The following is a 23578-nucleotide window of genomic DNA, read 5'->3' as shown; positions in this document are numbered from 1 at the left end:
GCCATAATTCAACTTAACATCCATTTTCTGTTAAAAGTAGCACTCATGGGAACTTTTTAGAGGAAAATATTACAACATGGTTTCAAATTTACTGCTCAAAAGTTTTTCCAAATTATTGCAAATTTGTTCTGACATCCATAGGTATGGTCTATTCCAAAATGATGTGTATTAAATGAGGGATCAGTGTCAGGGACCTTGCATAACAACTTTTTGAAGTGTTTGAATTAGGGAAAGAGTTTTGATAGACAGCAGAAAGAGAACTGCAAGCAGAGATAAATGGATGATACTTGTGTTTCTCACTTTAGGACATATCAAAGTGAATGCCAGTGAAGTCCTACTCATTTGCTAGTGAGGCAGTTATAAAAACTAGTGATCCAGGATGGTCTAGATGATTCCTGCCAGGTATTTTTGGTGTGTGTGTGTATAGGAATGCAGTGAATTTGGATGACATGGGGTATCTACTGCTTTTCTAGAATTTTTCACTCTTGGGTTAAAATCATCCAGGTTTGTGTGTGTATGTGTGTGTGTGTGTTTTAAGCTGAAGGAATACTATTTTAATTAAATCCTGGAGAAAGCTAATCAGTTTTCTGAAATGTGCCAACAAATTCATGCTTTGGATAATGTGCTAAAATCCTCATGCTGAAAATGGAGGTCTCAAAAGCTGTAAAGTGTTCCACCACAACATATCCTTAGGCAGTGAAAGAACTGATTGGTCATTCATGTATAAACATAGGCTGATTTGGTAGCATTATATAATGGTACCAGCTAGCATGATACATACTTTTCACACACATTTCTTTCTCAAAATGTAGATTTTAATAAATGATTATAAAATTTCACTTGAAAAGCTAAGATTTTATTATTTACAACTGGACATCTGGAAGGGGTGAAATTAGGGTTCAGGTATTCTGAAATGGGAGGCTGCCATCAACTTGCAGATGAGTTTAAGGCCATCAGAAACACCTAGGCAGCATGAAGATATTTGTCTCGTGAAATGGATTGCATGCTGCCAGAGCTGAACCTAGAGCAAGATTGATTAGTCTACCAGTATAGGCTCTCATAGTTCATGAATGCCTCAACAAGGACAATGCAATGCTACAGTCTATACATCTAAGGATAGTGAAAGTATCCTCAGGCCTGGCCCATCCATGTATCAAATAATGAGCTGCATTGTATGAATCAGCCATCATGGATCAAATAGCACTAACAGACCTTTTATAAAACTTCAAGCACAGTGCTTTTTAGTAGAATCTGCAGAATCTGCCCACACATCCTACTGTGAGTCATCAAGCGTTGAATAATGGAGCAGTAATACATTACTGTGTAAACTGGTCCCTAATTTTCACCCATATGGAAGTTAAAAGTCCTATTGCGCATGTGCTTGCTGTGGATTTGCCCACAGCCATGGCGTGAAGCTGAGACACCCACATTATGAGTCAGCTCCCTATACAGAGGCAACAAGCTAGCCACCCAGAGTGACATCACCTAGAGCAAAACGCATAGGGTGGAACAAGGCTTCAGGTGTCCATATGTCTGACAGCAATACTGAGAAGCTCCTGTGTTTCTGCAATTTGTTGACGGACTTGGTCAAGGTGCTTCTTCAGTTGGCTCTGGTTGAATGCTGATGAAAACTCTGCATCTAAAAAATAGGGAAGCAACAACTCAACTTCTAGACCTGCACAACTCGTCATATGTGTACATCTTGCCCTGGTCCACAACTTTACAAAACATTGGAGAGAGGGATTGTTCTCCTGTCTTGCATTCAGCTTGGATCCACAAAAATCTGACATTCATATCAAAGCCAAATTGACCAACTTTGAGAACAGGAGTTATCTATTACTCACACCTAATACATTCCTTGTTGTTTTAATACTTCCCAAGAGTAAGTTAAGATGCATCCTTTGATCATTTACTTGTTCAACAATGTCTCCTGAGAATCTTGCCTCCTGCTTTCTTTGCTAGGGGTATTTCCTCACTTTCAGACACAGAGTGCGATGATAATCTAAGCCATTTATCAAACATTTATGCGTGGAAGTTATTTTGCATTCCATGTTAATGGATACATTTTTTAAAAAAGTAAGTCAGGTTTGGTGCTGGAAGGTGCATATATAACTACTTTTCCACTCTGATTTTTTTAAAACGCCAAAAAAGAAGACTGCTCCCCACTTTTTTATGAGAACCGTAAATAGCTGTTTCCAGGATTCATATATGAGATTATGAGAACAGATTCAGTTCCAGTAGGAAGCTTGTAATGAATACAGCAAATGAGCCTGTATAAAGTTCTGATTGCATTCTCAGTGAAATGAGAGTCAATTAACTTTCCACCAAACCTTTTTTTAAAGGAGGACTTTGGTTTTCATTACCAGAAACAGGCACGACTCAGCTGTGCATTATAGCTGCGGTGCTTCTGGTAAGTACTGAAGAGCTTAGCTGTTATGCCATAGCATAGGAATCCCATGGGATATTATGTGGCGAGTGATACAGCAGTCCATACCTTTCTGTAATATGCAGAGAGTGGATATGCCCAGATGCTGAAAGCGATTCTCTTGGTGAATAAGATACTTGATGAGGTATTGCTGCACCTTGCTCATATGAGATTTCAACAAAGACACCACCTCTTCTGTGCAATTAATTTGGAGACAGGAATAATTACAAAACTGAATGCACGAGGCAACATTTTACACACTTAACCTGGGAGTAAGTCACTGAACAAAGTGGGATTTCTTCTGTGTAAACATACACTGTAAAATGTTGATACCCCATTACATTGCTGATGCACTACTTGGTTTTCTTGTTACTAAGTTGTTGGGTGAATGACAAATTATAAATTGGTATTCATAGTTTGATAATGCTTATGATAATTTTATGGTGGGAAATGTATGCTTGGGCAGATGTTTAGTGTGATCATTTTTATTGTGTTTTTTATATTTGTTTACTATGTAATTTGCCTTGAGACCTTAATAAATAAAGATTTTATAAATCTAATTAATAATATTCAGAATTCATATATATCAGTCATGAATGCCAGTATGGCATGGAGAATAGAGCCTTAAACTTCAGGTTTGGTTCATAAAGTTGAAGTTTGTAAATCGGAATGATAAGATTTCTTGATGATTTTGGCTGCTATAATAATAATAATATACACTCACTGTGATTATTCTGAATCTGACACTTATAACAGCTGTTATTTTTAAATGTTATATTGTGCATTCAACAGAAACATCATGTTTATGTTATCATTGGTTACTCAAATTAAGCATCACTTCATATGGTGCGCAGTGATGCACAAATATTTTAGCGGCTTTGTGCAGTCTTCAACAGGGAAATGTAATCCTGAGAAAAGGATGTACACACGCAAAACAGAAGCTCCTGCCATGAACTCAACATGTATTCTTTACACCCAAAGGAGTCTGCTGGTGTGGGACAACTGATAGATGCAGCTGCCACTTAGTCCAGAGGGGAAAAAAACATCTTAGGGAGTCCTATTGTAGCCCAGGGAACTCTCTGAAAACTATCCTAGAATTAGCAGGATTGGAAAATAAATAAAAGTTTTGTCAAAGCTGACTGGTACAGTGCTCTCCCCTGCTATTCAACCTGTTTGGGCCCATGGGACTTCTGTTGTTGTCACCTGAGTGATATCAGGCATGCTGGAAATGCAAACATCAGATCTTTTACATTGATACGTACTGTGCTGTAGGAGGTGTTTGATCACAAGGGCAGCGTGGAACGAAAGCTCTGCTTGTTCCACTTGGCCAGCCAGTGTCGCCAGACTGCATACCACTGAGTCATCCACCAATTCCAGCATGCGCACTGTGGCTCCCTCTGGTGGTAGAAGAGCAGAGTAAAAGACTAAATCAGCACAGTTGTAATAAAAGATGACAAATGAACAGGCCTAGGGCCAAGGCTGAAAAGACACTAGCAGAGCTTGGGAGGCCAGTAAAATGGATTTCAAAAGACTAAGGTGGGGTGGGTCAAAATGTTCAGAAGCAGATATAGGTGGGAAGATTCCTTAGGGAGGGTTTCACCAATGGGAAATTAGATGCCCTGCTGCTCTGCTACCTCCCTTTCCATACATTCAGCTAGTAAACACCTAGAGGGCACCATGTTTGCCTCCACTGGTCTAGAAGCACTAGAGAAATTACTAGCAATGTCAACACTACGTTACCAATACAACTCTTTAAGTTGGGATTAAAATCACTTGTCTGCGGTGTTTCACTCCTATTAGCAGCTCTGGTAGCTATGCAGCCAGTGGATAATGTAGAACTGACTGTGGGAATCTGTTGATTTTTACGACTGCCCTTTGGTTCCCTCTGTGTCCCAAAATTGTAAGGCTGCTGCAACCCTATGCACACTGACTTTTGCATAGGTAAAGGCTACAGCACTTCCTTCTGAGCAGACATGCATAACACTGTGCTGTAAAGTTGGCAGCAGCAACGGAAATCAATGAGTACAAAATGTGTGTGCTCTCAACCCATCCACTCAGCACTGAATGCCCCCTTACCATGTTTCATCAGGTCAACAAGACAAGACATTACACAGTGAAGAGATTCCTCTTCTAGAAAGTCTACACTCTGGACAGCTTGAAAAAGTCCTTCAATGCACGGACTTTCTATGATTCTCTGCAAATAACAAAAGTAGATAAAGTTATTACATTCATTCTGAAAATTGTGGTCCCCCCCCCCCCCCGCAGTTATAGATGCCAAGCTCTTAGTTTGCCTTGGGCCTTCAGGGCTGTGCCTATTCAGCTGTTAAGCCCAGAAATGTGTGCAACAAAGGCATCTGTGGGGATTTAATCTATGCAAATGCATGTTCTGTTAAATGCTCTAGTTATGCATCATGACGCCCTGAGACTGTCCCACCAGGAGAGTTCAAATTACACGGATGTGCTTGAAATTAATGAATACAGAGTAAGTCTGCAATGATATGTGTTACAATAGCCTTCATTTCACAAGAAGCCATCAAGTGTGTGATAACAAGGCAATCTGGGAGATGGTATGAGGAGCCAAGAATATATGGCATATTTCCTGCAAACATCTATCCATACACAGTGGGTTTCCACTTTCTTGAGCAATTATCATCTAAGGCCCTTCTTTGTGTGCCTCCTCCATGAGAGGTCTGGAGGATGGCAACCTGAGAATGGGCCTTTTCTGCAGTTGCACCCTGTTTGTGGAATGCTCTCCCCAGGGAGGCTTTCCTGGTGCCTTCATTATATATCCTTAGGTGCCAGGCAAAAATGTTCCTCTATAACCAGGCCTTTGGTTGGTTGAGAATTCTATGGCCTTTTAAATGGGTTTGTGGGAAGGGGTGTTATTGGTTGGTTTTTGGTTTTGTTTTATTATGTATTTTGTGTTCTCATTTTGTATTTTTATGTTGTGAACTGCCCTATGGTCTTCAAATGGAGAACAGTATACAAATTTAATGAAGGAGGAGGAGGAGGAGGAGGAACAGGAACAACCTAGTTGAAAAAGCATGTATACCAACAAAGCCAAATTTCCAAAAAGCCTACAGTGAAGGCGTAAAAGTCACAACTTGCTTTTTATTTGTTGGTAAGATTTTTCTTGTGTACTTTTTGAAACACATGGTCATTTACTCCCTTGAATGAAGCAAAGACGGTGTTTCATTTTAATTATAAGGTTACCAGATGTCCCTGTTACCAGACAGTCCCCAGATTTACAAATCAGTCCCCATACAAAATTCATTGAAGTTGAAAAGTGTCCCCAGATTCATTGGGGGGGAAATCTGGTAACCTTCTTTTAATATCACTTAGTAAGAGAAACAGTGAAGTGAAGCCTTCAGAACAATGTGTAATCCTGAAAGGGAGACTTGGCACTCACCTCTATGCTTCTGGAAAGGCTGAGATTTTTAATAAAGCAGGCAGCGTGACCTACAATCACTGGGTCCATTTTCCAGGCGAGCAGCAGGTTCCCTACCGCCTGCAGCACTTCATCACACATCAGTGCATCCTGCAAAGGGAAAGGTAGCCAGTGAGTAGCTGAAATGAAGGCAGCAGAAGAGACATGGTTCTACCATACCACTGTGAATGGGACTAGAGATGGGTGATTGAGATATAGATATATAGATATATATCACTTGATTGTAAATAAAAAGCTCAAAGCGGGTAAAAAAAGAATAAAAACAATAAAATTATCAGTAAAAAAAACACCAATTAAAACTAGTATTTAAAACATTAAAAAAAATTAAAAATCAGCAATAAACTAAAACCAGAAAACACATGCCAATATTCTGCATGTCCAGACAGGCCTTTTGAAACAAACATGCTTTTTTTTTTTTAAAGCAGGCACCAAAAAGAGTAGAGTGAATGAATTACTAAGGAATCAAAGAGATATGCTTTAAGTTTTTAAAACTCTTTACATTTAGGATGAACTGCAACAAGTGTATTGCAATTTGGGAGCTACAATTATGAAGAACTATGAAAAGCTCCACAAATTGTCTCTTCGTGTTTCAGTCCCAACTCATGGCAGCAATGCGGAGAAATCGAGCCTCCACTACCTCCAAACCACATCAGATGATACTGAAATGTGTGTGTGCATCCAATGGCACATGCAGGATTTGACTTTCCTGTTCCACCACAAACCTCCCTTGTTACAACCTCCATTCGTTTTATTGATGCCTGTGTCCCACCATATTGAGACTCGTATGTCACTCCCACATCCGAATGCATTTTTGCAGGCAAGTTTATATTATGAAGATGTGGGGCTTTTCCGTTTGTTAAGGAATGAAGGTGCTATGAAGTCAACCAAACCCAAAGTCACCAAAGAACAAATGATTTCTTCTTCCCTAGGAACACAGTGTAGTGTTGGTAACCACTGAAACATTAGTTCATCTTGGTTGGAAATGTTAGCTTTGTCCCACAGTTTGTTTTCCTGCTGGGGTTCCCATGGAGAGCTCCTTTTCTACTTCACTTGGAATTCAGGTCAGAGCAGAATGGGAATCCTTGAAAAGGTCTTTAAAAAAACAACCCCAGGCTGGAGGGCATTGAAACAAGAAGTCTGAGCAAACCAAGATGAAAAGCTGACCCAACAGAAGACAATATAAACATCTCTACTGAGGATTAATTGTTCAGGTTTCCTCTGTCACAGAAGATTTTCTCCAATGCCAAAGCAGCTATACCATCCATCACAACCACAAATGGATATTTGCTACAGAATGTGAATCTCGAGAAGACAGATTAGATCCCAATATGATTATAATCAGAATTTGATCCCAGCGCTCCCTTTCCAACCTTATTTCTGGATATGCACATCATCCCACACTTTCAAATGCATGCTGAAGCCTTTTCAGAATGAATTTTGAATTATTGTCTACTGATCACCTGGCCGTGTCAAACTGTCATTTTAAATGTGTTACCTTTGATGAAACTTTTGTCCACTGTCATCTTTCAAGGTTGAGCTGCCTCGGAACATTACGGCCATGCACATTTGACTAAAGCTTACAAGGCAAAGGGTAATATAAAACAGAAATGTGTACCTGGTTGTCTGGGTGCTGGGATAAAATCCGGAGAAGAATGATGGAATTGTGCTGAGTGTCTTTCTTGTTAGATGCCAGGAGAGGGAGCAGGTGGGACGGGATCTGCAAAGCAACGATGCTGGTCTGACCACTCTCTGTTTGGAAAATGAGAAGGTTGCTCAAGGTCATGTGTGCAGATCAATAGAAGCTGCTTTGGAGAAAAGGATTTGTGAGAAAAAGGGGCCTCCTCTAGACTGACTCAATCAAGTCAGCTGGACTTCACAGATCAGGCAATCTTATGTTATGATAGTATAGAAGTTAAACTTCTCATTTTAATGAAAAGTCAAAAGAAGATGAAAACCAAACTGCACAAGAGGGTTGGATCGGTGTTCTGGCCAATGGCATAAAAGAAAGGGGGAAAGATAGACCAATAGGATGTTTGAGCAATGCAAAATGTTTGTAGAAAGGCACTGCTGGAAAGAATTCTCTTCAGAATCAGGGGACTGAAATTGATAGAAAGGGTACAGAGAGTTGTGTTTCTGTAACTTTGGTTGGGATTGTGGTTGTTCAAAATCAGCTGCTAGGCGCAAGTGGTTGACTGCAGCCTCTGGATTAGATAACCACTGGATTAGATCACACACACACACACACACACACACACACACAGTGCATTTTTCCGGGGGGGGGGATGTATAGGGGTACTCTCATTTTCCTATTCATAAGAATACTATTGAAATACTGCCCCTCAATGAGGCCAAACTTAGATTCACAAAATGTTTAGGGGTATGCATACCCCTGCGACCCCCCAGAAAAAGCTGTGTGTGTGTGTGTGTGTGTGTGTGTGTGTGTGTATGTATCCATACTCTTGTTTACTTTTTCCTCACAGAATTGACAGTTTAAGAATGGTAAAAGGAAGTGTATGGATTTGTAGTTATAATCCATATTAATGATCTTGCTTGTCAGTTTAAAACACACAGAGAGATCTTTCATTACAAGCACATGAGCAAAACTGTCAGGGACCAGGGATATTTTTCACCAACTCCTCCTTCAGTCTCTTTTCTCCTTTTATAGATGGTGTAAAACTTCCACATGATCTCTCCCCCGCCCCGAACATCTGTGGCAGAAATGTGCCTTGAGCATTGTAAGGTATTGGTCAATCAAGTTTTACTAATCTTTACATCAGTCTGAATGCTGGATTGGTTTGCAGTCACCTTCTCTAAAAAACTGAATCCGTGTTTGTTGGTATACTTTAGAACAACAGTACTGTCACTCTCACAGCCTCTGGTAACTGAAGGGTTTATTAACTTATTAACTTTCAAAAAAAAAAAAAAAAAGGCACACCATCCACGTGCCTGAAACCAAAACATGGTATTCATCTTACTTAAAAGAACAAAGAGTGACTTGAGGACATTCCTTCCAGAGGCTAGACTGTACAAAACACAGGAAGGAGGGGGTTCTATTTTTGTATGTTTTAAGTGACTGCAATTTTTCGTTTATTAGCATGCTAGGACTGTAGTACTTACCACTCGCGGCTAAATTCCTGAGACAGACACAAGCCTGGTTGGAAACCTAGTTGCAGAAAACAAAGAAATCAGAACCCAACAGAGAAACAACTTTTGGCTGTGAAACGGCCGCAAAACTGACTGGTCTACAAATAGCTTCGTGCAATACTTGCTAAACCTCCAAAATGTTCTGACAGGATTATGTGTCAATGATGGGTAAAGTTGAAATGTAAGCATGTCCTCTGTGGCAACATGAGGCAAAACTAAGCCTTTAAAGCCAACTGTGAGAGTGCCCCATAGATATCTGAGAGATACTCAAAAAAGTGCTACTTATGGGTGCCTAATAGTACAAGGATGTGTAGCCTTTCAGAAGAACAAATTGCTCTTGATTTAAGGTGCATACACACCATACATGTAAAACATACTTAAAACACATGACAATCCCCCCCAAAAGAAAAGAATAACGGAGCTGTAGTTTAACAGTGCTACAAATTGAAGCTCTGTGAGGGGTAAACTACAGTGCTCCGGATACTCTGAGGGAAGTCACGTGCTTTAAATGCATGGCGTGTATGCAGCCTTAGTGAACAATCCAGTTAATTTTGCATTTGTTTGGGAAGATCTGTAATTGTGAAATTTTACTCCCCACACTACCTCACAATCTTCCCCAGGCAGAGATTAGGAAAAAGCCCATCCCTATATTCCCAGGCCATCACTGTGAGAATGAAAATATTGAACCAAGAGATCTCACCATTATTTAAACATGGAATCCCCTCTGACTGTAGGAGATTCTGAGTTTGATCTCTTAGAAATTCATGGAAGATGCCACATCTGGCTAACTCCAGCCTTTGTGTATTCTTGTGCCCCCATGCTGAAGAAAGCATCTTTTCAGTCATTTCCCTGAACACAAGATATTTAGCCTGCAGTCCTAAGCATACAGTACCTTACTTGGAAATACATCCCACTGGTATCAATATAATATTTCTGAATAAACCAGGGAGGCTGTTAGTAAAACAAACCTGCATAATCCACAGCTTTACCTTGTCTACAGATGAAGACAGAAGGAAAAGGAGCATCCGCAGAAGAAACCTATCACCGGTTTGGAGCATGGCTTTATGGTGCTGCGAGTTTGTGGCCATGTTGCTCAGAGCTGCACAGCTATAATACTGAAGAAGGAGAAGTGTTGTGATTTAGAGAAAGGAAAGCTTGTGGCCAAGGGTTCTTAAACTGTGGTCAAGACCTCACAGCAAATGAAAGGGACCATGACTGATGATGGCGTTCCTAGGGTGATCAAATTGAGAAGAGTATTTGCATACAGCATCTCCCTGCATTTTCTGGATTGGCACTGTAGTACACCTCCAGAAGTTTTGGGAATGTCCCAGGAAAAAAAGAATATTTGTCCAACGAGACACAACTGTGATCCCTACAGTCCACACAGAATGTGCTGGTCCTGCACTAGACCCTGCCAACTGTGTCAACCAGCATGTATTGAAATGACCCTTGGATTCCCTTCCAACTTTATAATTCTATGGGTCTATGAAATACTCTATTTGCCTATATGATTAGAAAATTATCATTGTGTAGAGAGTCTGGATGTCTAAGAGTCAACAAAGGGGGAGAATACTGCAACGGTGAGATGACCAGATCCCTTTTCTTAACAAATCATTCACACACTATTTTGTCCCCTTCTGCTAGGCAAATGGCATTCCTTGCATTCGTAAAATGCTCTTCATGAGGCTCTTTACAATTCTCAGGAGTAATAGTAAGAATAGAATAAAAATCTATACTCCAGTCATGTATTTACATGTTTGCATTTCTCTTGCACTAGCCTATTTGAAGATGAGAAAGAAGTATTTGTTCAGTTCTTGAATCTCAAACAGGTTAGAGCCTATTAATAGCTATTTCCAAACAAAAGTTGAGAGCAGAACTGAGGAACTGGAATACCCCCTGGCTATTTTCTTTAACCCTACAACAAATCTGAACTATGAAACGAGCACCTTTCTTCAAGCTGCAATGACCTGTTTCTTCATTTCACTAAAGAGGTTAGCAGTTCATTTCCAAGGTGCACAACCCTATGTAGTACCCCCCCCTCCAAGTAAAAGTATGTGCAACACCATTGAATTACTAATTTCTGGAAGTTAAAATGTTAAAAGACTACTGTCTCGTCTATCTTTTCCTGTGTCTGTAGGTTCAGTTGAGCAGCTGACTATTTCCACAGCTTTGAATGCTCAAAAACTGTTTTAATGTCAAGTTTACCTGTACTTCCGAGTCGGGAGACTGTAACAAAAGTGTGAGGACTGGAAGAGCACCTTGTCGAAACAAAATTTGCTGAATCCATTCTGCAAGGGAAGAGTGGTATTGCTAATGAGCTATTTTGACCAAATGAACATGCTCTTTATCATCACTGCATAGTTAAGAGCTAAAAATAGCATTTTCTGGGAATAAGCCCAATTGGAATCAATTGGCTTTCCCGCTGAGTAGACATGATTTAGCATTGTACTTGAAGTAAAACATTTCATTTTAAAGAAAACAATAGCTTTGACGATAAGTTTCCCTTGCCACAAATTTCTGTGTCAATGCACTTGGCCCATTGAAATAAATCCTCTGCAGCCTAATACCTGATTGTGTGAGGTTGAAAATTGCTCCAACTGCATTTTGTTGGACTCTTGGATCGTAGGATTTAGAAAGGGCCAGTAAGGGTACCACTCCTCCTGCTGCTGCGATGGCTTCATGGCTGACATCTGGCAAAACAACAGGGCAAAATAGAAATCAACGAGGTGTCTTTGGAGGAAGAAGTATCCATGTTCCTCCAGGCACACTTTGAAGAACAGAGAGTGGACAGCACAAAACAGTTGCAGCATATGAGTTGGGGGTCCTGGGTGCCTAGTGGCAGAAGGAATAATGTTAAGAGTTTACCATCAGGTTTTTGTGAAGAGGCTTATTGCTATGGGTCACCTGACTTTAGAAAGTACACTTCATCATTTATTAAGATTTGAACCCAGGACTCCAAGGCCAACTTTATATTTATTGCACAGTATGGGGCCAGTGACTAGGCAGTTCTTAGGCAATCCTGGAGGACTGCATTGGCTCCACTTGTGCGTCTGTGAAGCACCAAGCATGTCACCACCCAGAGCCATCCAGGTAAACTGCAGTCAAACTGGTGTCAGAAGTGTGCCTCCACAAGCTCTGCCCCACTACACTGGCCACGACTAGTTATAGCATACCAGTGTGAATAATCCACTCTGCTCGCAGAATTCAGCTCTTCTTGATTCAGAATTTATATAACGATAAGGCACATCATTACCTCCCAATCACAAGGTGTGGATGTGACATTGTCCCTGGACCTGATTATTGCGCTATGCTTTGGGCACACTCCTCACCTGTGACAGCTAGTGTCATTATGCAGGCACAGGAATTACACTGGACCGTGGCATCTTCAGACTCAAGCAGTTCCAGAATTGGCTCAATTAGATCCATTTGGACGACATGATCCTTGGTTACTGTTTGTCAGTAAAAGCAGGAGTAAATGTTATTTTTAAAGTGCCTTTAATTCAGCTATATACTGGAGAGAGAAAAGGATTGCCATCAGCACACAATATCAGTACATCTTACACCGGAATAAATGATTTCTCACCCTTTTGGTACGAGAAGTAAGCAAAACCTATCCTCTGAATGAATGCTCCCCCCCCCCCCAAAAAAAAAAACCCCACACATTTTATCAGGGCAAACATCCATTCTACTAATTATCACTTTTTAGTATAGGAATTTATATCTTGCCCTTCAAATAAAATACCAGGGCAACTAGACAGTGGTAGTTCCTAAGATCACAGCAGATGCTGATGGAGACTTAAGGCTATGGTATCTTGGGCATTTACTCACCATTTCCTTCCAGTAAGAAATTCACAAGGGACGACGATGAAATCTGCTGAACCTCCAAGTCATTAGACTTCAACAAAGCATAGTATATTTCCAGATGCTCTCGAGGCAGCTGGATGTTCACTGCAAGAATGAGATGAAATGCTGATTGTAAAAAGCTCTTCTGGAACACTTTTCCCTTACATCTTCAAACAGTTGATGCTTTTAGAGCAACACCTAGATGGCCTGCTTTGCTTTTCAAAATACCTTGTAGCCCTCCTTTCAGCTGCCTGTGCAAACTCACATGAAAACTAAACCTGTATTACTTATTTTTACTAGCCCCTCTTCTGCCAACCTCTCATATGAGTAAAAAGCCAGCTAGCACTCGCCCACCTCTATAAAATAATAAAATGGGAGACTAGTAACAAAAGTTACTGCCACATTATCTGAGCTCCAAGTAAATATCCACAGAACTTGCATTAGAAGGGGCTAGACCCAATTCACACATTCTAGGGAACCAATAAGACTGCCTTGGGCACAACTCAGCTATGTTTGGGATAAATTGTTTTGCTTCTCCAGGTTTCTACAAATTTTCAAAAAAGAGAGTATGGAATGGATCTTACAGTTTTGATGATTTATGTTCAAGTAATAGAGAGCAGCAGACTTTTGCAAGCCAGGGTTCTCTGAAAACGCCAAGGTCCTCAGAGCCTCCAGGGAGACCTTGCCAAGTGGTGACATTTCAAAACCTTAAGAAAGATGTGATAATAACAGAGTCTGAATTGTGTCAGAAGAAGTTAAATACCTGAAGAGTCCAAATGCACAGAATTTAAAGCAACAGATAAAACACAAGAGAGACAAACTTCCATGTAGGAATATTCTCTCATTTAAAATTAGCATACTAGATAGAGCTGAACAAATGACCGCAAAAACTATTAATCCCCCCCCCATTCGTTTTTGCAGTCCAAACCTCATGTGAGGAAGAAAGTTGCTATATATGCCAGTTTGTGAGAGTAGTTGGGACATTCCAAACTTGGATTTCTGTTACTGTATTTAGCAAACCAGATTTGGCATGCTATTTCCTTGATTATCAAGGATGAAAACAAAAGATGGGAGCACTTAAGAGTTGGAAGAAGTGGACAGCATTCCATTTGACGTCTTTCTGTTTTCAAATAATAAATTCAAATCCAATCCTCTAATACCTAATAGGTTTTTACAGAGAGTATTTCAGTGTTGGCTTAGGAAAGTGCTCGTGCTTGTAGCAAAAGTGTTTGTTAGTCTTTGAAGATGCCACAATGTTTCTTGTTGCTTTTATGCAAGAGGCTAACAGGTCTACCCCTTGCTATGATGCCTTTTGTAGAACTGGGAATTCAAATGCTGAATGAGAGTAAATTAATCAATCAGCCTGGAACTGGGATCCACTGCTTTGTCTGAATATTTGGTGCTGGTGAAATACTGGTTCCCCCATTCTCCCTTCATTGCTCTTAAGAGCAGAAGCATAAACAGCTCTCTGTCATTCACTTTATAGAATCACTGAACTGCATGATCTTAAACAAAGCAACCGAGCTCAAGTAAACATCTCTCCAACTTTGGCTGCCCCACCTTCATAACAGAAACTTCTCACCTCTTTCAATCTGCTGCAGAAACTCCTGAGCAATCTCCTCTTCCTGGGTCTGAAGGGCAGGCTTGTATAGCTGCTTTGTTTTAAAGTTTTTCCGCTTCAGACAGGGGCACTCATGGATCTGACCCAAGCACTCCTGAATATCCTGCACCAGACCCAAAGACAGTGTTTTTACTGAGAGAGCCAAGTCACAAAGCAACTGGACACACTTTGTACACAGCTGACCCATGATTAACTTTCGGATCCAACAGAAAATCAGAAATGCAGACTGAGAGTTTGTACTCCCGCTGTTGCTCCTGTGTTCCCTTGTACTGGCAGATTGTGATCTAGATATCTCAAAAAATAATTATCTAGACAAGTTGGGAGGAAAAGCTACTGCTGCTTTCTGTGTCCAAGCAGCATGGCTGAGCAAAATATAACCGCTGTTCTCTCTTGCGAAGCATAAGAAATACTTGTAAAACTTTAGGCTGCAGCCGGGGGTGATCACCTTTCCTCTATTTTAGGAAAGAGAAAAATTAGGCGGTCAAACAAAAACTGTACATTCAGAATCCACCTCTGTTCTGTAGCAGAGAAATCATGTTTTGTATGCCAAGAATAAGGTCAACTGTTTTGGAAGGCTAGCAGCAACAGCCTCTGGGATAACAAACAAAAGAATGCTTGCATATTGTGGAGTGACATCATGGGTGAGGGCAGCACACCTGCTGGGCTCCACCTCTACAACTGAGCTGCCAATCAGAAAAGACAAAAAATAATAATAAACTAACAAGAAATTCCAGTTTCTACCAGACAGAAACAATAGTACTGTCTGGTTGGCCGGCCGGCCATAATGGCTTTGAATACTTCACGTAGGCAAACGCAGAAGAATACACAAATGCAACCACAATCATTAACATTTAGTTTGCTATCCCTCCCACTTTGGTGTCATCTGCAAATTTGATGAGCATCCCCTCAATTCCTTCACCCAAGTTGCTTATAAGGACACCACAGGAGCCAACTCCTAGGGGCAGAACCCTGCAGCACGACACTTGCCACTTTCCCCCAGGATGATGGGGAAACATAACGGGTCTTAGTAATCACAGCATCCTTTTCCTACTACCTACATCAAGTTGACCAGTTTGTAGTTACCTGGTGTGTGGGGGGGGGACATTTGCCCACCTCCAGTCTGCAGGGACCTAAACCTAACCTGTTCTCCAAGAATGCTCAAAGATTATAGACAGAGGCTTTGAGATTACACCCACAAGCTCTTTTAGTAGCCTTGAATGCAGCTCATCAGGCCCTGGAGATCTGAATTCATTTAAAGTAGCTTAGCTGTTTCTTTACCACCTCTTTTCTTATCTTAGTCTGTCCTGACTTCTATTAAGCCAAATTTCATCCTTACTTCCTGGCCACTGCCTCCAATCATAGAATATTAGAATTGTAGAGTTGGAAGGAACTACAAGAGTCATCTAGCCCAACCCCCTGCAATGCAGGAACCTTTTGCCCAACATTGGACTCGAACTCACAGCCCTGAGATTAAGAGTCTCATAGCTCTACCGACTGAGCTATCACAATCAGTACATAAAATCCTACATAAAATAAATATAAATACCACATGGTGCAAATATTCAATTTATTCCAAAGGCCTGAATGCATAAATGCCCTTCAAGTGGCAACAAATTGACAATACTGGGGGGGCAGTCATTTCAACAATGGGAGGTAGTTCCACAATTGTGGTGCTGTCACAGAGAAGGTCCTGCTCTGTATATGGGCAACATTTTCAGCAGCACAGCAAGCAGGGATGTGCTTGATCGAAAATTTGGGGTTTGACTCAAGAAAATCACCTTTTTATTGTTCAAAATGGGAAAAATAAATACAGTAAATGGACAAAAGTACAGAGGTTCAAAAAATGTTTAGGGGACCCCTGCGTCCCCCCAGAAAAAAACACATACTATACTATACCTAAATTGCTTAAACTTATACTAAGTGATATATAACGATAGCAGCATGAGTAAAGAGTGCCACCTATTGATATGTTCTGCCCTGAGAGTCATAAAGTATACAATACGGCTTCTTTCCCTACCTATTAAATTTTGTAAAGACCCACAATGTACAAGCGATAGATGACAGAAGCTGCTTTATTTCTTTCGTAAATTGTTGCTTATAAGGTATTTATTTACAAGAGGTGTGCTTTGGCTCTCTGTGAAGCCTAAATGACAATGTGAAATGAGGGATTTGGACAGTTTGTACATGCCCAGGTCAGATTGTGCTGTTAATAAGGTGTCTCATGTTGAATCAGGGATACTCTAAAGTCCCAAGTCACTTTGTGGACTTAAGTGCTCATATATGGCAAAACCATGCCAGCTAGGCAAACACCATAACCTTGAGTGGGGAAGGAATTGAGAGGTTGGGAGCATCTTTCATTTTGATGGATGGACAGGTCTAGGTTTCAATAACAGTGGATCATTTCCCCAGGACACTCCATGTAAAAACGGATAGGGTCAGTTAGCCATTTTTAAAACATGGGTTCTATGAAATTGAAATGCTAAGTAATGATGGTTGGGATTGATGGGGATGGAACTGATGATGGCTGGGAAATGAGCTCAGCGTTAGCCCCAAAGGTACAGAAGCTGACTGGATGGCAAGAAACAAGTTGCTGTCTCTCAGTCCAACCTACATTAAATGGATGTTGTGATGCTACAACGCTGTTCTAAAACAACAAGAAGAGTCTTGTGGCACCTTACAGGGTAACAAATTAATTGTGGCATGAATTTGTTTTAAGATGCCACAGAACTATTCATTCTTTTTGCAGCAACGGACTCAAAAGACTGAAAAATGCCATTCTATACTTTTCCCAAGGAAGGGCACAGTAAACTAAAAAGAGAAGTGCAAAGTAGGAGACTGTACAGTATCCTGGATTTGAACCAAGGAACGCAGCTCAATGGCTGGCTTTAAGGCAGTTACACAATTTCCCTGCTAACCCTATGCGCGAACATTTTCCTAAATGAGCAAAATAATGAGAACCCGAAATTATCTGCCCTTATGTTTCCCCCAAAACTATGGCGTAATCCCGCAGCTATAGCAAAACTCTGAAGACTCGAGCAATCAACCTTATTTATTACCCGTGATTTGTTGCGCAGACGATACCTAACAAGAAAAAAAAAGCGCCACAGGGCGCATGCGCCTCAGCAGCATAGGCTTTTCCCTCCCTGTGTCCTTCCAACACAAGGAAAGATCACGTGATCCCGAAGACTTCCTGCCAGGGTAGCTAGCGTCACTCACGCCGCCTCGGCCGCTTCTAACCGCCATCTTTCATACGGGTAGCCGGAGACGGCAAGGTAAAGAGGTCATATTTCCTCTCCGCCCTCTCTCCGAGCGGAAGTGATGCCATCGTGCTATTCTAACGTCGCAGAAAGTGGTTTTCTCTCTCTATGGTTGTTCCTTCCTCTCTGTCTCTCTCCCCCGCCACCCCCCATTTCTTTTCCTTCGCCGAGACTGGAAATGGCCGCCGAGCGGTAGAGAGCCGAACGGGAGCTGTCGCTCAGAGAAGGGTGAGCCATAGCTAACGCAGGACTTCGAACGGCCCGAGGAGGGCTGGAGCCAGAGTTTTTCTCTGCCTGCTCGGGTTTTTCCTCGGACGCCATGGGTGCCGCTCCCTCCAAAGGCCCCCCCCCCCCACCGCCAGCTTTCGGAGCTCCGGCGCGAGAAGCCTCGTTAGCGCGCTCGGCAACCCTCCCCCGCCCCCCGCTTCCAGACGCCGTTATTTTTTGAAAAATTCCCTCGAGTTCTTTCCTTCGCAACCCCCCTCCCTTTTTCTAACTGAAGGCGGGGGAGGGGCTTGGTCTGCCTCACAAGGGCGGGAGGAACTGAGGGGGAGGGGGACTTAGAGGCGGCTCCCATCTCCCTCACACACACACTGCGCGCAGCCTCCCTTGTTTGGACCAGGGCCCGTCATCTCTCCCCGTTCCCTCCCGCCTCTTTCCCCCATGGGGCGGGGGGAGGAAACAGGTAGGCCGGAACGAGGCCGGCTGGGCGGGCCCAAGGAGAGCGGCCCGCCTCGCCCCTCGAGAGCCGGGGCGGGGCCGTCGCTTTCTCATTAGTCTTTTCCGCGCGACGAGCGGCGCCTGATAACGTTTTGACTTGCCTCCATCTTTCGCCACCCTGACCAATCAGTTGAAGGGCGACGAGGTGTAGCTAGGGGGAAGGAGAGAGTCCTTGGCCGCCTCCCGGCACACTCGCCGCACCGAAGGCCCTAAATGGATGCCTCGAACACGCATGTCGCCATGCATGTGCCCTGCCAGCCAGCTGCCCGGAACTGGCTGCAGCTCCCAGTTGAGCACCAGATCTTTTGTTGAGAAAGGCGAAAAGGTTTGCAGAGTAGTCAGTGGATCGTGCCTTCTTCACACAGTGCCAGGACTCTGGGCAAGTCCGCACGATTAAATTTGCTTCCAAATGATGCTCAAGAGTGTTTCGCGGGAGGCCTTATATTGGAGAAAGGGGGTGTATCCTTAAGAATTTCATTACCAACAGATACAAAAAATGACTTATCACAGTAATTTGCAGTATCTTTCAACTACAGCAGTGTGTGGATATTGCCCCAGGCTCATGCAAATGTGTCCTCTGAGAGCAGCACCTGGAGGTAAAATTTACAGTGTGATCCAAGCCCTTTCAATTCATTTCTTGTGATTGAGCTTACCGAAGTCAAAGCAAGGAAAGAGTTGTTAATTATGACTCTTTGCCTCATTCTTCACAGTGAACTTGGTATAATTATTATTTGGCACTTGGGAAGCTGCCTTACACCCAAGTCAGCTCATTAGTCTCTCTAGCTCAGTAGTGTCTTCACTGACAGGCAGCTGCACTCTGTGGTTTCAGTCTTTTCCTTGCTGTACCCGGGGCATGTCAATCAGCAGTTGCTCTACCATTTAGCTATGGTTCTTGATATGGTATACTTCCTTCTCTAAGTATTAAGATCTTCAAATAGCATTAAGGGAGATTGTACTGGCAAATTGTATTAGGGCTTGTACCTGTACTTTCACTCAGGAAAGAAAAGACTTCACTGTTAGGCTGCAACATTTTCCAAATTATGATGGCAAGGAACAGGTCACTTATACCTGAGAAGGTTTTACTTTCAGAGTGTAAATGTCAGGATTACTTGCTCTCCTGTTCTGAAAGCTGGTAAGCCTAGCTCAGTGACTCACACTGAGATGGAACAGGCAGTCTACTCTGTCTGCACCAGAAGTAATTGAATGGTCAAGTCACACTTGATAGTGGTGGTAGAATATTCCAACATCAGCAGAGGCTTATCAGAAAAAACAAGCTGGATCAGTAAATCATGCAAAATGCAGCAGGAACGCTCCTTAATGAATGGGTGTGTCATGCTTATTATTATTTTAAGCACTCTTAACTGCTGTACCAAACTAGCTCTCATTTATGTATCTTGGGAGTGTGTGCTGGAGGGTGGCTCATAGCTTTTCTTTTTTAATGTTTTCTTTAATGAGATTTGCATAGACAATAAAAAAAAAATCAAGCTGAAAAATTATTGAGTACCTTCTTAAGAACTATACCTTGAGGGAAGACAGAAGGAAGAAGTTTAGACCAGGGAGCAGATTTCATCAGCTCCTGACAGAACCATCACAGTTCTACAGAACGCTTAGGCCAGCAGAAGGGTGGTATATAAATGACATCTTGGAGTTATTGCTGTAGGGTTAATAAGTAACAGCACTGTTACTTACTAGTCAGAACATTTTTTTAAGAGAGTCCGTTGTACTTTCCCGTGTTAGAAGTATAAATCACTTTAAAAGTGGCTAGTAAGTGGTGCAGATTAGTATGTGCAGTATTTTTCTCCCATTATGGATTTGTCATAGACTTGCAGTTCTGGAAGCATTGTGAGATGTGTTCATTTGGGTTGGTTGTTACCAGATAACATTAAAAATGTGTGATTAATTTTAATCTGGCTTTTTTAAATAAAAAAGTTCATTTTTATCTTGCTAAATGTGTAGGTTTACATTGCTTGGTCTGAGAACACACATTGAAGCTTAAGTTAAACAGGTCTGGTAACTAGTTAGCACCTGGATGGGAGACGACCTGATAATCCCATATATACCACTTTGAGCTCTATGATGAAAGACAGGATATAAATGCACTAAATAAAATAAATTCTTTAACTATTCTGGAATACTGAAAATTACATTCATATTCAGAAAAGAGGCAGGTATTGAGGTATAAGCAACCATATATGTTGAGCATATATTTTTTGTGATTCATTGAGAGCTCTTACATGCAGAAAATGTTTTCTGAGTGTGTCCCTTATACCATTGTTCAGTATTTTAGGTGGATTGGGCACTGCATTCAGAGGCAAAGAGCATTGGCACCTTCACATCAGGATAGGGCCTTAGATTTAGGTTTCCTGTTGCTCCCAAGCAGGTAAGGGGCTCCGACTAAGCTCTGGCTTTTATGCCCCAAACCCAAACATCTTTATTAATTTGTGGCACCACAATAGGTGGTGGCACTAGGATAGGTTACTGTAAGATACAAGAACGTTGTGAGACAATACTTATATATTCTTACTGAGCAATTTTTGGAAAGGCCAATAAATTAAGTCAATGTGAACATGTACTGTATTTCTGAACAATCAACTTAAACTCAGCAGGCTGTGAGACAGTGTTGCACTGAGTAAATGTTACTTTGAGTTTGAAACAACATAGCCCACCACATCAGACTGTGCTTCAGATCTTCTCTGTTTAAATACTTCAAGCATTTTTTAAAACCTGTATTAACTATGCAGTTAAATAACATTTGCTTTTGTTTTGTTTTTTAAAAACAGGAATTAAACATTTGCGTGCATACCAATAATTTTAAATCCATTTCTTGTCTAGCAGGATTGCAAGGTAAGCTAAATACTTAGCTATTTTAAATATTTTTAAGACCATTAACATTCAAAAATATTTTTAATACAGTGGTGCCTCGCAAGACAAAATTAATTCGTTCCGCGAGTCTTTTCGTCTTGCGAAGCACGGTCCGTCGCAACTGCGCCTCTTCAAGCGGCTTTAAGAAAAAAACGAACAAACTCGCAAGACATTTTCATCTTGCGAAGCAAGCCCATAGGGAAATTCGTCTTGCGAAGCAGCTCAAAAACCGCAAAACCCTTTCGTCTAGCGAGTTTTTCGTCTTGCGAGGCATTCGTCTTGCGGGGCACCACTGTATTTTGTTGGAAGCCGCCCAGAGTGGCTGAGGAAACCCAGCCAGATGTGCAGGGTATAAATAATTTGTTGTTGTTGTTGTTATTTTATTAAACCATATCATTTATAGTTTCATTTGGGGGGATGGAGACAGCTTGCTGGAATCCATCTGTCTCAAGAGACAATGGAGTGCATCTCCAGGGGTGAATTCAAACCTCTGGAGAATCACAGCACCTGCTGTGGCTACAGAGATTGGTACTTTGTAACTTCTCCCACCTACATTGTTTTTGCTGCGTTAGGAGCACCAAAGTGAACTCTCTGGTGGTGCAAACCTGGACAGTGTGTGTGGAGATCCTGAACTGCCTAGACGACAAGACCCCCCCCCCTTCAGCCACACTAATGTGATCCAAAGGAAAGCAGAGCAATACATTTGGCACCAGCTTGGTTGCTGCGGGACGTGGGTGGCGCTGTGGGTAAAACCTCAGTGCCTAGGACTTGCCAATCGTATGGTCGGCGGTTCGAATCCCTGCGGCGGGTTGAGCTCCCATCGTTTGGTCCCAGCTCCTACCCACCTAGCAGTTCGAAAGCACCCCTAAGTGCAAGTAGATAAATAGGTACTGCTTTATAGCGGGAAGGTAAACAGCGTTCCGTGCGCTGCGCTGGTGCTGGCTCGCCAGAGCAGCTTCGTCACACTGGCCACGTGACCCGGAAGTGTCTTCGGACAGCGCTGGCTCCTGACCTCTTAAGCGAGATGAGCATGCAACCCCAGAGTCGGTCACGACTGGCCCGTACGGGCAGGGGTACCTTTACCTTTGGTTGCTAGAGGTGCCAGAACGAGGCATGCAAGATGCCATCCAATTGCCTTAGGGACTCCACTTCATATTTGTGTAGGGTTTAGTCCTTAGCTCTGGTAGTACCTCTGGTGGGGGACACATCATGCTCCTTCTGGGGTAGTTTCTCCACCTTTGGTCCCCACCCTGAACTCAGTTCTCACCTGTGACTCCTAAAATTTATCTGCATGAGACACCCTGGAAATGGCTTCAACTAGCTGGGTAAACCAGGTGAAGGTAGCCGATGGGTCTCAAACCCTCAGTGAGTTAGGGAGTTCCCCTGCATGTGAATTAAACATAAGGATTAAACTATTGGTGGATGCCTAACCCTTGTGTGAAGAAGCAGTATGTCCAGTGTTACTGTGATCCAGTGTGTTTTTCATAATAAGTAATAATAATGTTTTAAATAATGGTACTAATTTATTAAAGTGGCTGTAAACTTGTTCCTTTTGGTCCTTATTTCTCGAGGTTTATAACTTTTAAAATCCAATATATTCAGATCTCTAAAATTCCAGATTTCAACAATTTCAGATTAGATCTCAGTTATCATTTCTTCAACCCAAACTCGGCATAGATTGGTAAATTGGAATGAAGATGGCTGTTTTGACTTTTATTGTCAAATAATGACTTAAAGTGTTGCCTTTGTTTAAAAGGAAAGTAAAATGACTTGGTTGAATTACTGAATGCATTAGGCAGGTTACATGAAAACAGCCAAATTTTCAAGTATGGAGGAAAGCTAGGAAAGAAAGGAAAATAATATTTTTCTGTCTGTTCTGAGCTAGCTATTTTGTCTTTGGGTTTTTTGTTTTGTTTTTGTTTTTCATTGAATATGAGCTACTAAAATATATTAATGAGATAGCTCTTGCCTTGGCTGTCATATTTATACTGTATTGCAGTGATGGGGAATACACCAGTGATGACTTTGTTCATTGAAGTCTATGTTACTAGTCTGTTTTGATCTAGCTATGTTAGTACAAAAAGAATTGGTGTTTTGAGTGACTTTCTGAGTTATGGATCAAAGGTAGATTTTTGGGGTAAAGAACAGTAGAGTAGTTAGTGACTATTTTTAGTTCGGTATAGACAAGGATAAATGAAAGGGTTTTTTAATCAAGAAAGGAACAGCACACACACAAAGATGCATAAGCATTAAATGTA

At 41.8% G+C, this 23578-nt stretch overlaps 2 protein-coding genes across 26 annotated transcripts in view; one reads left to right on the top strand and one right to left on the bottom strand.

Moving 5' to 3' along the window:
* Positions 1 to 531: 531 nt before the first annotated feature.
* LOC310704538 (uncharacterized protein) lies at positions 532 to 18678 on the bottom strand. Of its 6 annotated transcripts, XR_014524877.1 has the most exons (16): positions 17538 to 17600; positions 14443 to 15164; positions 13445 to 13567; positions 12846 to 12965; positions 12347 to 12466; positions 11585 to 11707; positions 11223 to 11305; positions 10007 to 10132; positions 8991 to 9036; positions 7489 to 7622; positions 5835 to 5963; positions 4502 to 4619; positions 3688 to 3822; positions 2495 to 2620; positions 1022 to 1639; positions 532 to 963 (listed from the first exon to the last, which is right to left on the bottom strand). XR_014524877.1 is itself a non-coding variant. In XM_083498163.1 (15 exons), exons 1-15 carry the CDS (start codon positions 18563 to 18565, stop codon positions 1518 to 1520), a joined length of 1653 nt encoding a protein of 550 aa, XP_083354289.1. In that variant the 5' UTR covers positions 18566 to 18678; the 3' UTR covers positions 532 to 1517. The 6 variants fall into 6 exon arrangements, 5 of the variants coding, with proteins under 5 accessions (XP_083354289.1, XP_083354288.1, XP_083354290.1 ...); XM_083498163.1 differs by lacking the exon at positions 17538 to 17600 and adding an exon at positions 18560 to 18678 and having other exon boundaries at positions 532 to 1639; positions 14443 to 14584; XM_083498162.1 differs by lacking the exon at positions 17538 to 17600 and adding an exon at positions 17698 to 17783 and having other exon boundaries at positions 532 to 1639; positions 14443 to 14584.
* Positions 17669 to 23578, top strand: part of BCLAF1 (BCL2 associated transcription factor 1) — a 26048-nt gene continuing 20138 nt past the window's right edge. For 13 of the 20 annotated variants that reach the window (XR_014524833.1, XR_014524834.1, XR_014524835.1 and 10 more), the window contains exons 1-2: positions 17824 to 17966; positions 21239 to 21302. The gene's annotated coding sequence lies outside the window, so the exon portion shown is untranslated. Of the gene's footprint in view, positions 17754 to 17823; positions 19246 to 19683; positions 21303 to 23578 lie in introns of those variants that run through there. The other 7 variants (XM_083498075.1, XM_083498080.1, XM_083498077.1 and 4 more) reach the window with 6 other exon arrangements.

This window comes from Podarcis liolepis (genome assembly GCF_965112155.1).
Source record: "Podarcis liolepis genome assembly, chromosome: 3".
Classification (NCBI taxonomy): domain Eukaryota; kingdom Metazoa; phylum Chordata; class Lepidosauria; order Squamata; family Lacertidae; genus Podarcis; species Podarcis liolepis.
Note: the sequence above shows the minus strand (reverse complement) of the source record. Positions and strands in the feature narration are given on the sequence as shown.

Bases quoted from the DNA above. Each gene is read 5' to 3' on its own strand.
- LOC310704538 (XM_083498160.1), bottom strand. From the start codon at position 14,668: ATGGGTCAGCTGTGTACAAAGTGTGTCCAGTTGCTTTGTGACTTGGCT. The intron at 12,966-13,444 runs GTAAGATCCATT...TCATTCTTGCAG, and splicing joins GAACATAAATCATCAAAACT to TGAACATCCAGCTGCCTCGA. The intron at 1,640-2,494 runs GTATGGACTGCT...CCTATTTTTTAG, and splicing joins TCTCTGCATATTACAGAAAG to ATGCAGAGTTTTCATCAGCA.